The sequence below is a fragment of the Stigmatopora nigra genome, chromosome 3 (assembly GCF_051989575.1).
Source record: "Stigmatopora nigra isolate UIUO_SnigA chromosome 3, RoL_Snig_1.1, whole genome shotgun sequence".
Classification (NCBI taxonomy): Eukaryota; Metazoa; Chordata; class Actinopteri; order Syngnathiformes; family Syngnathidae; genus Stigmatopora; species Stigmatopora nigra.
The window spans coordinates 602,536-618,220 of record NC_135510.1 but is presented as its reverse complement, the minus strand read 5'-3'; the positions used below and the strand labels follow the sequence as shown (position 1 = coordinate 618,220).

The following is a 15,685-nucleotide window of genomic DNA, read 5'->3' as shown; positions in this document are numbered from 1 at the left end:
ATACATGGATTGCGGATCAAACGTTTGAATTGAGAAAATGTAGGATTTTAAAAGAGAAATATGTAAAATGTAAGGTTTCAATAAAGTTTGGTTGTTATCCCAAGCCTCTGCCATTTCAAATGACTGTATTCATGTGTCAATTAATTTACGTCCACAATATTTGATGGTATAATGTGCTCATCAAAGCATTTATGTCATCGATGTCGACTAGACAGGATGGCTCTAAACTCAGGTCAGATGGCAGCTGCAAGTAGCGTTGGAGTCAGGTGACCATTCCATGTCCACGATCTAGGGGTTATGCGCGTGTCATTAACATTTGTCATACAATTGCTACATTTAGTATAAGCTTGCCTGAATTTGAATATTGAATAACATTTGTCGGAAAAAAAAGAAGGAAGACTGGATCGGTACGGCTTATATGCGCATTAAAGGACGCCATGCACAAAACTGCAAGGTGAAAAAGACGACATGCCCAAAACGAAAAAGACAAACAAACGCTAAACAAAGTTTACGTCGACGTTTATGAACCCCAGAAAATACCTGATGGTAATTTCAGCCTCGTCCCACTGCACTTTGGCTGAGGTACTGCCTTCTTTCACCACTCCAAGTAAAGTTGCATGGCGTCCTGTCTGCTTGTGAACACATCGGCCACCAACCCGAAGGCCCGCATCTGCTCCTCCGACTACTGCTAAAACTGGCCACACCTCTCTACACAGAGTTGTTAAGAGGTGCTCTGAAAGCTCGCCTAATCCATGCTGTCGTCCAGGGCGCCCCTTTTCTTCCTCATTCTTAGGTGGTTCTTGACTTTCTCGCTGAGTGTCGTGCTCTTCACGACTCTGCACTGAGCGACTTTTTTTCAGCCTTTGACCACAGATGCTAGCAGAGGCACCTGCTGTCTCTCTGAAGCAAGGTTTGATTTCTTGAAGACGTTCAATCATGGTTTTGTTAATACGTTGTGTCCAATCATTACTGCGGTGTAAGATTCGGATTAACTGTACGGTAGCCTCAGCCAGGACAGTTGCCATTGGACTACAAACTGGGTCTCCGGGCAAAAGATCTCTCGGAGTACCCCGCATCTGCATGTCACAGATCTTAACCTAGAATGATTTAAAACAGAGACAACATAAGAAAATAAAATATACACTTAGATTTCTGAAGTAAATACTGAACAATATAATTTTATACAGTAATACCTGGACATACGAGCGCCCTGGCATACAAGGAATTTGAAGTACGAGTAAGATTCCAAGGCAATATTTACCTTGAGATAGGAGACCGATTTTGAGATACGAGTATACGAGACAGCCAGGTGGCCGCGAGAGGCTGTCTTTCTTGCCGTAAAGGTCTCTACGAGTACTGGACAGAGTATTTTCACTGTGTTTTTTGCGTTGGTCAGTGCAGAATTAAAAGAAACAAAATGAGTCCAAAGCAATGAAGGGTAGTAGGAAGAAAAGGCGTAAGATGACGATCAATATTAAGCACGAAATAATTGAAAAACATTAGTGTACACGTGACTGAGATGGCTCGTCGATACGTATGGAAAAGCAGGAAGTTTGCATCGATGCCGCGGTGGAATATATTAACCTCTTTGGCTTGGTTATTATACAAAAAGGTTGATATTTAGTGTAACGTAAGATTAACTTTTTAAAATTTGTGTATAGGAATCTAAGTTCATTTAAGTTAAATTTAAAGTTTACTTTACTAGCACATCCGTCAAGTCTCTCTTACTCTCCCATCCGCAACTCCAAGTTGCTTTGAATAAGGTTTCATTTTATTATTAAACATCATAACCACTATTTATTTGTTACTGATAGTAGATCGTGAATTACAACCCATAAAAATGTTTTTCCATTGTAATATCCTGTTTTTTTTTGTGTGTTTTCTTCCGAGGGTGGTAACAAATTAATTTGTATTTAGTTCATTTCTATGGGAAACATTGATTTGAGATACGAGTAAATTATCATACAAGCTCAGTCCCGGAAAGCATTAAGCTCGTATCTCAAGGTATCTCATTGTATTATAGTGGTGAAATATTATTCTAATTTAATTTACTGAATTACCAGTTTGGGAAGGGAACACATTGACCTTCACAGAAATAAACATTAAAGTGCTATTGACTACAGGTGACATCACCTGACTATAAAAAGAATAGGCAAGTGAAAACAAAATAATCTAATCTTTCTCTTTTATAAAACAGTAGTTAGGATGCCCTTTACTCTTACCTTTTCCCCTGGGTTACTGCTGTAGAACATCACGCAAGGGTAGAGTTCGGCAGCATCCACATCCTCAAAGGCTAATTTGGGTTCCTGTCAAATCAATTAGTATGTGTATGTATATGTACAGTTTTGGTCAAAAGTTTATATACACTTGTGAAGAACATAATGTCATGGCTCTCTTGAGTTTCGAGTTATTTCTACAACTCTGATTTTTCTTGATAGTGATTGGAATAGATATTTCTTTGTCACAAAAATCATTCATGAAGTTTGGTTCTTTTCCGACTTTATTATGGGTGAACAGAAAAAAAGTGATCAAATCTGCTGGGTCAAAAATAAACACACATCAGCGCTAATATTGGGTAATATGTCCCTTGGCCATTTTCACTTAAATTAGGTGCTTTTGGTAGCCATCCACAAGCTTCTGGTTGAATCTTTGACCACTCCTCTTGACAGAATTGGTGCAGTTCAGTTCAATTTGATGGCTTCTGACATAGACTTGTTTCTCCAGCATTGTTCTCAATGGGATTTAAGTCGGGACTTTGGGAAGGCCATTCAAAAACCTCAATTCTAGCCTGATTTAGCCATTCCATTACAACTTTTGATGTGCGTTTGGGGTCATTGTCCTGTTGGAACACCCAACTTAGCCCAAAACCCTATCTTTGTTTGGGCTGATGACTTTAGGTTAACTTGAAGAATTTGAAGGTAATCCTCCTTCTGCATTATTCCATTTACTCTCTGTAGACCACCAGTTCCATTGGTAGCAAAACTGCCCCACAGTATAATAATACCACCACCATGCTTGACGGTAGGCAGGGTGTACTTGGGGTTAAAGGCCTCAACTTTTCTCCGCCAAACATACTGCTGGGCACTGTGGCCAAACAGCTCGATTTTTCTTTCCTCTGACCACAGAACTTTCCTCCAGAAGGTCTTATCTTTGTCCATATGATCAGCAGCAAACTTCAGTCGAGGCTCTTTTTGGAGCAAGGCCTTCTTTCTTGCATGACAGCCTCTCAGTCCATGGAGATGCAAAACACTCTTGACTATGGACACTGACACCTGTGTTCCAGCAGCTTCTAATTCTTGGCAGATCTGCTTTTTGGTGATTCTCGGTTGAATCTTTACCCTCACAATTTTCTTTCAGCAGCAGGTGATAGCTTGCGTTTTTTTCCTGATTATAGCAGTGACAAAACAGTGCCATGCAATTTATACTTAGAAACAATTGTTTGCACTGTTGCTCTTGGGACCTGCAGCTGCTTGAAAACGGTTCCAAGTGACTTTCCTGACTTGGTCAAGTCAAGGATTCGCTTTTTCAGATCCATGCCGGGCTCCTTGGACTTTCCCATTGTAGCGTTTGTGGGCATTTGCATCTAATGAGCCCCATTTAAATGGGCTCAGAGAAGTTACCAGCTGTAGTCACTCAATCCCTCACAAGAAGTTACGAGGCCATGCTATGAAGCTCATTTCACTGACAACTTTTTAAGTCACCAAAATTTCTAATTCATGTTGCTATATGTATATTTTTGACCCAGCATATTTCATCACTTTTTCTGTTAACCCATAATAAAGTCATAAAAGAACCAAACATTAATGTTTTTAGTGACAAAGAAGTATCTGTTCCAATCACTCTATCAGATAAAATTCTGAGTTGTAGAAATAACTGGAAACTCAAGAGAGCCTTGACATTATGTTCCTCAAAAGTGTATGTAAACTTTTGACCACAACTGTACGCATGTATGTGTACCGTATTTTCACGACTATTAGGCGCACTTAAAAGTCATACATTTTCTCCAAAAAAACATGGCGCCTTATAATTCAGTGCGCTTCATATATGAACCAATACTAAAATTGTTATCACGATAAAATAAAATAAATCAGTCGATAGGGTACACCATCCTCTACAGCTCACAACTACGGCAAGCAGCCCCCGACGCTACAATTTTCCCCGTAATAAAGGTACAGTGACTGCTGGGATATATAGTTCTTTTGTCAAAACACCCAGTATGACGGCAAGCACACTAATTTGGTGCTCGCCATCATTCCGAAAGAAAAGTTTTCAGCCGGCGTCATCGTGAAGGTAAAACCCATAGGGCTGAATGGACGAGGAGAAAGTGAGAGAATGGCTGAGGTCTATGTCAAGCGACCAGATGGCTTTTTTCACGGCTCGCCGTCAATTTTGATTTGCGACTCCTTGCGTGTTGATCTCACATCAGCGGTGAAAAACCAAGTCACGAAAATGAACTCAGAGCTTGCCGTCATTCACGGAGGCTTGACTAAAGAACTCCAACCGCTGGACATCGGCATCAACTGGGCTTTCAAAGCAAAGTTGAGAGCGGCATGAGAACAGTGGACGGTAGCTGGCGAACACAGCTTCACGAAGGGTGGCAGGCAGCACCGGGCTAGTTACGCTAAGATTTGCGAATGGATTGTGGCCGTCTCGGTGAACGTGTCTGCTTGCAAGGTTGTTCGAGCTTTTGCCAAAGCTAGCATCATCTCTGTGGAGCTACATGGCAATGACGGTGACTCTGAGAACGAAGAGAGGGGACTCAGCGTTTTTGATGACTCATTTGGACAATTGTTCAATTCGCACACAGAAAATGAGGACTTTGATGAATTTGTGGGGGATGATGACCCGAGTACATTGTAAAAGGACTAAATAAAGTACAACTAAACTCAGTTTTGCTTCTGTTACCTTTTTAAAAACGTGTTTTAGCGTGTGTCCGTATGTTAAAGCTGGGTACCCAAAAATTTCGTAGGCAGTCAGTTCGTTTATTAAAAAAAAATCTAAATATTTTATCTAATATGATCTGGCCCACGTGAAATCAAGTTGACGTTAAGGCAGCCCACGAACCAACCCGAGTCTGACACCCTTGATTTAAAATCAAGCAATCTATTGTCCTTCCAAAGAACAAATTCTATTGACTCTATTAATAAGAGCGAATGGGCCTGTTCATAAAATGGCCGACAAGCGACGATGTCTAGCTCCGTTGCCTCAGAACGCGCATCAGAAATCTAGTCTGAATACACGATACCTATGGGAATACCAAGCAAACAAAAAGGAAGACGACGAAGAATGTGAATTTCCTTTGTCTTCTTTTTAATATATTTTTTTCATAAAATAATTTTATTTATTGCCATTTATTTTAAAAACAATCGTTTGCGAGTACGGCGACGAACTGTCCGTCGACGAAATGTCCGGTCACATAAAGCTGGTGTATGTTTTGCCATGACTAGCTGCGTCTTTAAAAACGGTGATTCCTTTGTGTGTGTCAAATACAGAAATAGCACTTGTTACTGACACTGCAGCTTTAAATACGATGCACCTTATAGTCGTGAAAATACGGTGTATATATATATATACATATACATACACATTCACACACACACATATTACACCAAAGTGCTTCTAAAAAGATGGTGTGCAAATATTATTGTATGTTAACTTTTCCCAGCCAAAATATTTGAATGTAGACATTGTAAGAAATTACTTCAAAAGTAAAAAGAAAATATGTACCAAATACATTCAGACCTGTGTAAACCATCATCTCCTCTTACCTCTCCATTCTTTGCAAATGAGATGGTTCTGGCCTCCATATCCAAAACACAAGTGATGAAATCTCCTTGTGTAAAACTGCTAAGTGTTAGGGTTTGTTCCCCATTATGATAGAGATTTCCACTGTATGCACGGTATAACCACATATCTGATGTTGTGCGATGGTTGAAGTCATGGACTGGCCAACGTGAAACACCTACACATGTGCCTTCATTGCCTCGGTTCTCCTTCACAATGTAAAACTATAGTGGATGAGAAAAAAAAACATCATGAATCTGAAGTAGTTCACAATAAAACAATTGTGCCATAATTAGGTAACCCCCTTCTCATTTGTTTCAAAATACATTGATTTTTTTACCAATAAAGTCGTAAAAAAAAATTCTAATTTCTGAAGACAACAGTATTAATTAGGTAAATAAATAAGTAGTAATCAAAGGGTGGGAGGGGGTGGTTCGGCTGATGCAAGTTCACGGGTTACAATGGAATGGGGATGACTGGACAAGTGTCGGCCAGCACTCTTGTTCGAGCTTTCTCGAGGTACCACTAAGAAACCAAGATGGCGCCGTCAAGCGGAAGCCAGTGGCAGTATTTGTTTTTCGTGTTTTACTGCTCTTCTATCTTTTTTTGAATTACATTTTAATATTTCTTAATACATTCCTTTTTACTTTACTTTATACTTTTTACTTTAATGTTTTTACTACTTGCTTTGTTCTGTTAGCCTGGCTTCTTTCTGGTACTCCTTTTTTTGGAACCATTCAGCCATGCCTACGCTGTTACACACATGGGATTAGCTGGTACAATAAGCAATAAGGGGCCGGGTGAACAGGCAACGCTTCTGACCAACCATTCCATCATGGGATAAGATGGAAGTGCTGTCGGTGTTTACCAGCAACGGAGTCATGGATCTCTACTCGGCTACTGTTGTCTTCAGCTCCAGGCTTCTGAGGAACGGAGTCGAGAGGCTCTACTCTGCTACTGTTGTCTTCAGCTCTAGACGACTGAGGAACTGTGCGGATAAGCTTGGAAGAGTGACTCTGCATATTCTCTACCTCGGTCACAGTCTGCAGAAGTTTCCTATCTTGTGGAAGAATTCCTGTGAGTGGTTCCAGTTTTTGTCCAACTTTACAATGTCTTTTTGAGTCTGTATCCATTTTAGCTACCGCAACCAAGTTGGCCCCGTTCAATCGGCAGCCGGCGGCGGCAGTAGCTCTGTCCACTCTTGCTCGTTTTGTGTTTTTGCTGCTCTTATGTCTGAATGATTTGATGGTTCCATTTACTTTGATTTGTATTGCACTTTGTGCTTTTGCTTTGCTGTTCCGTCTAATCACCCTCTTGCTACTGCCACAATTAAATTTCCCTAATACGAGATGAATAAAGTTATCCATCCATAGACAACACTGACTGACAGTGGAGCCTAGCATGTTAAACGCAGAACTCTTTATACAAGAGTATGTTTTACCTCAATAAAGCATTATCAAACTTAGTTTTGCTCGTGCTGTCTTTAAAAACACTCTAGTGGCTAGCCTAACATATGCTAGGAGATAGCATAACATAGGTACGCTAGCGGGTAGCATGACATTCACTAGTCTAGTATCATGCTAGCGCATTTTCTGAGGAACCGCCCAATGTATTGACAATAAACAGAAATTATACACGCAAATGAGGCTGCTCCCTATCACACGGTACATTTTATAGGTGTGAAAATATGGTTATCTATAAAATATCAGGATATATTGTGCTGGCAACGACTACGCAGCCGGCTGGACTGGTATTCAGAGTCGAGATGACTTGTTGGGGTTTGAAGCAAATTTTAGCCATCAAAACGTTTTACCTTCAAATCCGGAATGCGAATAGTGCCTACGATAGAATATTTATTTTATTTCCCACTATTTGATTAACAGATTGCCTGCAGGTTGGAACAAGTGCAATTTTAGACTGTTTTAGACCTTCTTTTTAAGAGCAATGTGGGTTAAATTTAAGACCCTAACGAAGTATTAAAAATAAGAAAAAACAGACCCAGATTGCATTTAACTGACATTTATTGTCATTGAAACAAACAGATTACAACACGCAAAATTTTCATTTTTTTTCCAAAATAATGTCTCTACTTAAAATGCTGAACATTGAAAATGACCGCATTTATACATATTTTAGATATTGAGATGGGCTGAAAAAGAGAAAGCTTAGGGGTGTGAGTGTGTGTGCGCGCGTGTGTAGTGTGCAGCGCTACATGCTCCGTAGCTCTGTACTTTCGGCAGCCATTTTGATCTCCAGATTCTTAAGATGGCAGAGTTTGAGGTGTACTGCACGTTGTCGAAAAAAAATTTGCACAACGTGCAGTACGCCTCAGTGTCATTGTCAGGAACACGTTTGAGCCAGTTCGCAAAATCCTGTCGTTCGAGCCAGCAATCGTTAAATCTGCATTTAATCTATGCTTATATTTTGCCCAACTGCCTTTCGTCTTGCATTACTCGCTAACTATTTGCACCTCGCGCCAATATCCTGTGACGGTCTACACACTTCCGGTTGATATCTGTAGTTTTATTGTGCTTTCCGCTAACAGTGATTTCCGCTAAGAGAACCACAAGGACAATAAGCCACCAAAAAAACGGAACGGCGTGATAAATAGATAGATAGAAAAGCAAGAAATGTTTTTTGAAAATGTATTCTACATCGATATTTTGCACTTTTGCACTATGTCTTAAATGAGAATGAGATTTTAGACTTACAGGGAAAAAAATCTCGGTGTTTTAGACTTTTTAGTCCTAAAATTGCAAATGTCTATTTTTAGACTCCGCAGACACCCTTGATTAAAAATAAATAATTATTCATGGAAAACTGTAATAGTATTTTTGCGTTTTTTTCAACATTTTTTCATGTTAATGTTCTGTTAACATGTTAATAGAAATAAGGGAAAATATTAGCATTTTACCTTCCATTGGTAGCACCCAGAAGAAATTCCAGTTGATGCCAATCCATAGCCTTTACCCCCACTACCATGTGTCAGACCTTGGCCATTTTCCACCACACAACACTGAGCCTTCTCTGGGTCAAAAGACACTTCTTGAATAGGTAGGTTTTCCTCTTCTTCTTCAGCCTCACCCTGTCAAAATTTAGTATAGTAAGTCAATGGCGCAAGTAAATACAGACTGAGCCACTTTCTGGCAATAACTTTGTTTCACTCTTAACCTGTAATTTCATTCCAAATACTTTTTCCTTAATCTGGGCGGAGAGCCTGGCTTGGGCAATAGGAGATTCCCACATGCAGTCAGAGAGAAGAGAAAAGAGCCGCTCAACAACCTGGAGGGGTAATAGTCAATGTTTTTATAAAACAATTATAACATGAGTCAATCGTGTGTTTTTGCTTTCAGTAGAGCTCTCAAATTAATGACCGTAAATTTAAAAAAAGTCAAACAAAGTGCTCATCAGAGCGATGGAACAATTGTATTTTTCAGAGGGTGAAGCTCTTGGCTAAGTTTAAAAGTCAGTGATAAAACTAGAGATATTTAACATAAAATATAATTGTCTAACTACTCACACTCCATTTGTCCTAATGTGATTAAATATCAAGGTCAACTAAAAGGCATACTTGTGTCATTTGGTCATCCTCCATATTGGCCTCACATGAAGGTAGAACTGCTTCCAAAACATGAAGTGCAAGAAGCCGTGTTCTTAAATTCCCCACCAGAGGTACTCCTACAGTTTAGAGTGCTTTATATGTGAGTGTTCTCATTGGTCATCACTAATATATTAACAAAAGATGGTCTTACCAGAGCAGCATTTCTGTGCCGCAATATTAAGCAGCACTTCTGTCCATTTTGGAGAAGCCATTTTAGACTGAATAGCTTTGGAGGACACTACTCTCCTTAAGAATACTAAAAAGTCTCCCAAGTGTAGCTCAGCAGTGTGTTGTTTGCGTAGTAAAGCTGGAAAACAGTTACCTTCAATAAAAAAAAAGTTTTCAAGCAGACACTGCATACTCAATTTTATTACTTAAGAGTTTTGAAACAGATATTGCAAAGAGTAATGTGTTCCAAATATTTGATCACCTCGGAAGTCTTTCTTTTCACAGTCAGAGGAGTCATCTTGTTTGGTTTCTTCTTGGTATTTTTCAGAAGACAGAACACTAACTCCTGCCTGAGATAGAAGATTCTTCAACTGGCTGCAAAGGAGGTCCAGCAAAGACTGGACAACTTTTGGACTCAATTTGTCTGCATATGTCCTGAAAAATCATGCCCAATGTAATTGAAAATGCATTTTTCCATGGATACCATTGTGTTCACTCTATAAACCACAAATTACCCTGTGCTGATGGCCAGTATCTGCAGCAACCGTGTAGAGGCCACCTTGAGAGCAGTGCTGAGTTGGGATACTCCTGATTTGTGTAAGAGCTGGAGGGGTTGGCCCAGCATTGTGTCTGTTCCACATAACTGGGATAGCACATTGAGGAGCCCGCTAGAAATTGCCAGTGAAACATCTACAGGCTGGTAGCGCACACTTAGTGCAAAGACAGTGACAAGCAGAAGACGCTGCTGGGCTTCTAAATTAAAGAAAATCATAAAAGAGAAATGTTAACTGTGCGCTGGCAAAAAGATTAATTCCTATCGCCAGATACGAGGCAATATACACCCTTAAGACGTCAATAGAAATTTTCAGCTGGGTTTCTTAATTTATTTTTTACCTGTGTGGTGTTTGTTGGCCTGCAATGCTCGCTCCAGTGTTAAAGATAGTTGCTGGTAAATCTTATGAACTGCAGTCTGGATTTCCAACTGAAGGCTTCTCTTAGCTGTTTTTACACCATCCTGTGATAAAATAGAATTTACATGTTAAATAAAAAACTAGTAACTTAAAATCCAGTTAAGAGTAAATGTGGTATATTTTGTTTAAAAAAAAAGCTCATTTGCTTGCAACCAAGTGTAAGATGGAACTTGCTATTAAAAAACGTTTTGGAAGCCTTGTTTAATCTAAACAAAGAGGAGCCAGAACGCCTCGGAGTACTCGGAACCTGTGTTTTATCACAAATGTACTAGGTTCAATTGCCCTCCATCACGTTTTGATGAATGTGGACGGGTTTTGGTACAAATGTACTAGGCCCAACTCACATGCATGCACATAGATAAACACGCTCATTCTCAATTACGTAATCCACCCCTAAAGACTTGAGACGTCCATTTAATTAGGGCCATCGAATGTAATAAGCAACAGAATAGACGAGGAAGGTCAGAACGGAGTTGGGAAGCTGTCTCAGCGGATGTTCCCCCTCCAAGTGAAAAATTCAGGAAATTGACTTTTCTTTGTTTGTGAGTGAATCTGGCAAAGTCTAATGGCGAAGCTAACACTAACCAAGACCAAACTTTCAATTATGAATGCAAAGTTTCATACCTGATAATGATGCATCTGCACACTCTCTCGCTTCAGCCCTCCATTGGCAATGGTACCGAGGCCAAAACAACCAGCCAAGAACTGCAACCTGACAGAGGTGAGTAGGAAGGAGGACTGGAAGGCACTGCAAGGGTGATCAGTGTTTCCTGGTAAATAGCCCTTCTCCTCCATACCAGCAATCAACACCACAATTTGATGCAGAGCTTCTAACCTCAGCTGCAGACATAGTACAATAGCATGTAGAAAAGTGAGCAGTATAATAACAAACTCTATACTATAACTCTATACTAGGGGTGGCCAACCCGCGGCTCCCGAGCCGCATGCGGCTCTTACGTCCATATCAAAGTTTGTATTTGTGTTTTATTTTTATTTGCGTGTGCGCTTCGCTTGAGTTCAATACGGTATTTTCGTCCAATGCGCATGTGCTTGGGATGAAAATACCTCAAAGTTTCCCAGTAGGAGCAAGGTCATTTGAGTAAACGTTTTTAACAGAGTGGGAGAGCTCCCGTGAACCAGAAGCGACAATGAACGGCGTCGCGCACACAAAAAGTATCCCAAAGATCGAGCGTCGGCTGAAAAAGCCACACCCCCTGCGAGGCAGACCAAGGCGAGAGTGCTCAGCCGGGAGCAGCCAATAGGAGAGCGAGGTGTACACCCACGTGGTGGGCGCGCTAGTTAAAAGCCATTCATAATAAATGACAGCTCACAAGGAGCGAATGTTGCGCAAAAATAGGCTCTTTTTTATGACAGAAGTCCCACTAAGTAACATGCATAGTAAAAAAAAACGCTATTGTAAATTATTATATTTTTGTTTGTGGACTTGGTTGAACTGAGAGTTTGTCTGTGTGAGACAGTGCACACAATGTTCATTGTTGATAATGACTGGCCTGTGCTGTTAGTAATGTAGGAGTCAATTTATGTCATTACTATGCTGGTGTGACATTTACAATAAATCTGTCTGAGCAAAGGTATGTGTGTGATGTGGCTCTTTGCGGTAACACAGTAAAAAATGTGGCTCTTTGCGGTAACACAGTAAAAAATGTGGCTCTTGGTCTCTGACTGGTTGGCCACCCCTGCTCTATACTATATTTGGTGTGTATGTATGTATGTACGTACGTATGAATGTATGACTGTGTGACTGTGTGACTGTGTGACTGTGTGACTGTGTGACTGTGTGACTGTATGACTGTGTGACTGTATGACTGTGTGACTGTGACTGTGTGACTGTGACTGTGTGACTGTATGACTGTGTGACTGTATGACTGTGACTGTATGACTGTGACTGTATGACTGTGACTGTATGACTGTGACTGTATGACTGTGACTGTATGACTGTGACTGTATGACTGTGACTGTATGACTGTGACTGTATGACTGTGACTGTATGACTGTGACTGTATGACTGTGACTGTATGACTGTGACTGTATGACTGTGACTGTATGACTGTGACTGTATGACTGTGACTGTATGACTGTGACTGTATGACTGTGACTGTATGACTGTGACTGTATGACTGTGACTGTATGACTGTGACTGTATGACTGTGACTGTATGACTGTGACTGTATGACTGTGACTGTATGACTGTGACTGTATGACTGTGACTGTATGACTGTGACTGTATGACTGTGACTGTATGACTGTGACTGTATGACTGTGACTGTATGACTGTGACTGTATGACTGTGACTGTATGACTGTGACTGTATGACTGTGACTGTATGACTGTGACTGTATGACTGTGACTGTATGACTGTGACTGTATGACTGTGACTGTATGACTGTGACTGTATGACTGTGACTGTATGACTGTGACTGTATGACTGTGACTGTATGACTGTGACTGTATGACTGTGACTGTATGACTGTGACTGTATGACTGTGACTGTATGACTGTGACTGTATGACTGTGACTGTATGACTGTGACTGTATGACTGTGACTGTATGACTGTGACTGTATGACTGTGACTGTATGACTGTGACTGTATGACTGTGACTGTATGACTGTGACTGTATGACTGTGACTGTATGACTGTGACTGTGACTGTGACTGTGACTGTATGACTGTGACTGTATGACTGTGACTGTATGACTGTGACTGTATGACTGTGACTGTATGACTGTGACTGTATGACTGTGACTGTATGACTGTGACTGTATGACTGTGACTGTATGACTGTGACTGTATGACTGTGACTGTATGACTGTGACTGTATGACTGTGACTGTATGACTGTGACTGTATGACTGTGACTGTATGACTGTGACTGTATGACTGTGACTGTATGACTGTGACTGTATGACTGTGACTGTATGACTGTGACTGTATGACTGTGACTGTATGACTGTGACTGTATGACTGTGACTGTATGACTGTGACTGTATGACTGTGACTGTATGACTGTGACTGTATGACTGTGACTGTATGACTGTGACTGTATGACTGTGACTGTATGACTGTGACTGTATGACTGTGACTGTATGACTGTGACTGTATGACTGTGACTGTATGACTGTGACTGTATGACTGTGACTGTATGACTGTGACTGTATGACTGTGACTGTATGACTGTGACTGTATGACTGTGACTGTATGACTGTGACTATGACTGTGACTGTATGACTGTGACTGTATGACTGTGACTGTATGACTGTGACTGTATGACTGTGACTGTATGACTGTGACTGTATGACTGTGACTGTATGACTGTGACTGTATGACTGTATGACTGTGACTGTATGACTGTGACTGTATGACTGTGACTGTATGACTGTGACTGTATGACTGTGACTGTATGACTGTGACTGTATGACTGTGACTGTATGACTGTGACTGTATGACTGTGACTGTATGACTGTGACTGTATGACTGTGACTGTATGACTGTGACTGTATGACTGTGACTGTATGACTGTGACTGTATGACTGTGACTGTATGACTGTGACTGTATGACTGTGACTGTATGACTGTGACTGTATGACTGTGACTGTATGACTGTGACTGTATGACTGTGACTGTATGACTGTGACTGTATGACTGTGACTGTATGACTGTGACTGTATGACTGTGACTGTATGACTGTGACTGTATGACTGTGACTGTATGACTGTGACTGTATGACTGTGACTGTATGACTGTGACTGTATGACTGTGACTGTATGACTGTATGACTGTGACTGTATGACTGTATGACTGTGACTGTATGAATGCATGAATGTATGAATGTATGAATGTATGAATGTACGTGCGTGCATACACTCTAAATTGCATCAAGTTATGAGTGTGAGCATGAATGGTTGTTTTTTTCCTTGTGTCTTGCAATTGGCTGGCCTCAAATTCAGGGTGTCCCTCACTTCTGGCCCAAAGTCAGCTGGGATAGGCTCTAGCACCCCCGCGACCCTACTGAGGATAAAGCGGTTCCGAAAAATGAAATGAGATCAGCATGCGTCCCACACTGATACAAAAACACTTACCACAGAACTAATTGTAATAGTTACAAAAGCAGTAAATAAAAAATAGTCAAAATAACTCCACTCCAGGGCAGGTGCAGGCAAAATTGTTTGACCACCACTGAACGAACAGCCAGATTATTTGCAGCCTGCCACGGGTGTTTTTAGTACAAAATAATAAGACATCTTGACACCGTTACATATCTTGCAGAATAAGGTCAATCCCTCACCTCAGCCCTACTTTGTTGCTGTTCCATGGCTAAGACAGTGGCTTGTGGACTAGTTGACATGCTTTCTTCTGGTTCTTTGAAGGCGGGGGTGAGGGCAACATCACCGTTGATGAAGCTGATCATATTGTCAATGAGAGCATGAATGCCAAGTGAGCGGTTCAGGTCCAAGTCAGATTCTTCATATGAATATGAGGAGTTGTAACTACGCTGACGACTCAGTTTTGCACGAAACCAGGACTCAGCCAGTGAGTCTGGAGAGGTATGAAGCAGACCTGAAGAAGTGAGAAGTGGAGGAATAATTTCAGAGGTTGTACACGGATAAGATTTCTCTGATGATTAATGATTAATGTTTTTATATATTAAATATTAAATACAGCACAAATAAGTACTGTAGTAAAGAAAGAAAAATGTTCACTCGCTCAAATTTTGGTTTTTCATGCCTGGACATGCCTTCATCAGCCAATATGACATAATTCATAGTGGGTATACTGAAATACTAATTAGTCCCTCCTGCAATCCGCAATTGCAAAATTGCAGCATTTTACAGTTTATACAGTGCAGGAGGCAGAATATTACATTTTACCTGTGGTCTTCCACAGGACAGCTAGTATCCAATGCCGTGAAAAATTATTTGCCACCTTTCTGATTTCTGCGTTTTTTGCATATTTATCACACACAAAGGTTTTATTTACTAAGGCAGAAAAAAAATTACAAACTTGTCTGGCCCTTTGTAAAAAAGTAATTGCTCCCTGAAGCTAATAAAGGATTGTGCCAGCAATAACTGAAATCAAGCATCAACGATAATTTGTGATGAGTCTTTCACAACGCTTTGAAGGAATTTTGGCCCACTGTTCTGTG

The 15,685-nt window shown here is 40.6% G+C and overlaps 1 protein-coding gene across 4 annotated transcripts in view; it reads right to left on the bottom strand.

Annotated features, from left to right (window-relative positions):
* Nucleotides 1-15,685, bottom strand: part of herc1 (HECT and RLD domain containing E3 ubiquitin protein ligase family member 1) — a 94,853-nt gene that overhangs the window by 38,425 nt on the left and 40,743 nt on the right. For all 4 annotated transcript variants that reach the window (XM_077712458.1, XM_077712459.1, XM_077712461.1 and 1 more), the window contains exons 26-37: nucleotides 14,828-15,099; nucleotides 11,149-11,364; nucleotides 10,448-10,568; nucleotides 10,069-10,306; nucleotides 9,816-9,988; nucleotides 9,537-9,692; nucleotides 9,356-9,462; nucleotides 8,956-9,066; nucleotides 8,699-8,869; nucleotides 5,769-6,008; nucleotides 2,223-2,306; nucleotides 541-1,097 (exon numbers count right to left, since the gene is read on the bottom strand). In XM_077712458.1, coding sequence (XP_077568584.1) covers nucleotides 541-1,097; nucleotides 2,223-2,306; nucleotides 5,769-6,008; nucleotides 8,699-8,869; nucleotides 8,956-9,066; nucleotides 9,356-9,462; nucleotides 9,537-9,692; nucleotides 9,816-9,988; nucleotides 10,069-10,306; nucleotides 10,448-10,568; nucleotides 11,149-11,364; nucleotides 14,828-15,099 — 2,446 coding nt within the window. The remainder of the gene's footprint in view (nucleotides 1-540; nucleotides 1,098-2,222; nucleotides 2,307-5,768; nucleotides 6,009-8,698; nucleotides 8,870-8,955; nucleotides 9,067-9,355; nucleotides 9,463-9,536; nucleotides 9,693-9,815; nucleotides 9,989-10,068; nucleotides 10,307-10,447; nucleotides 10,569-11,148; nucleotides 11,365-14,827; nucleotides 15,100-15,685) is intronic.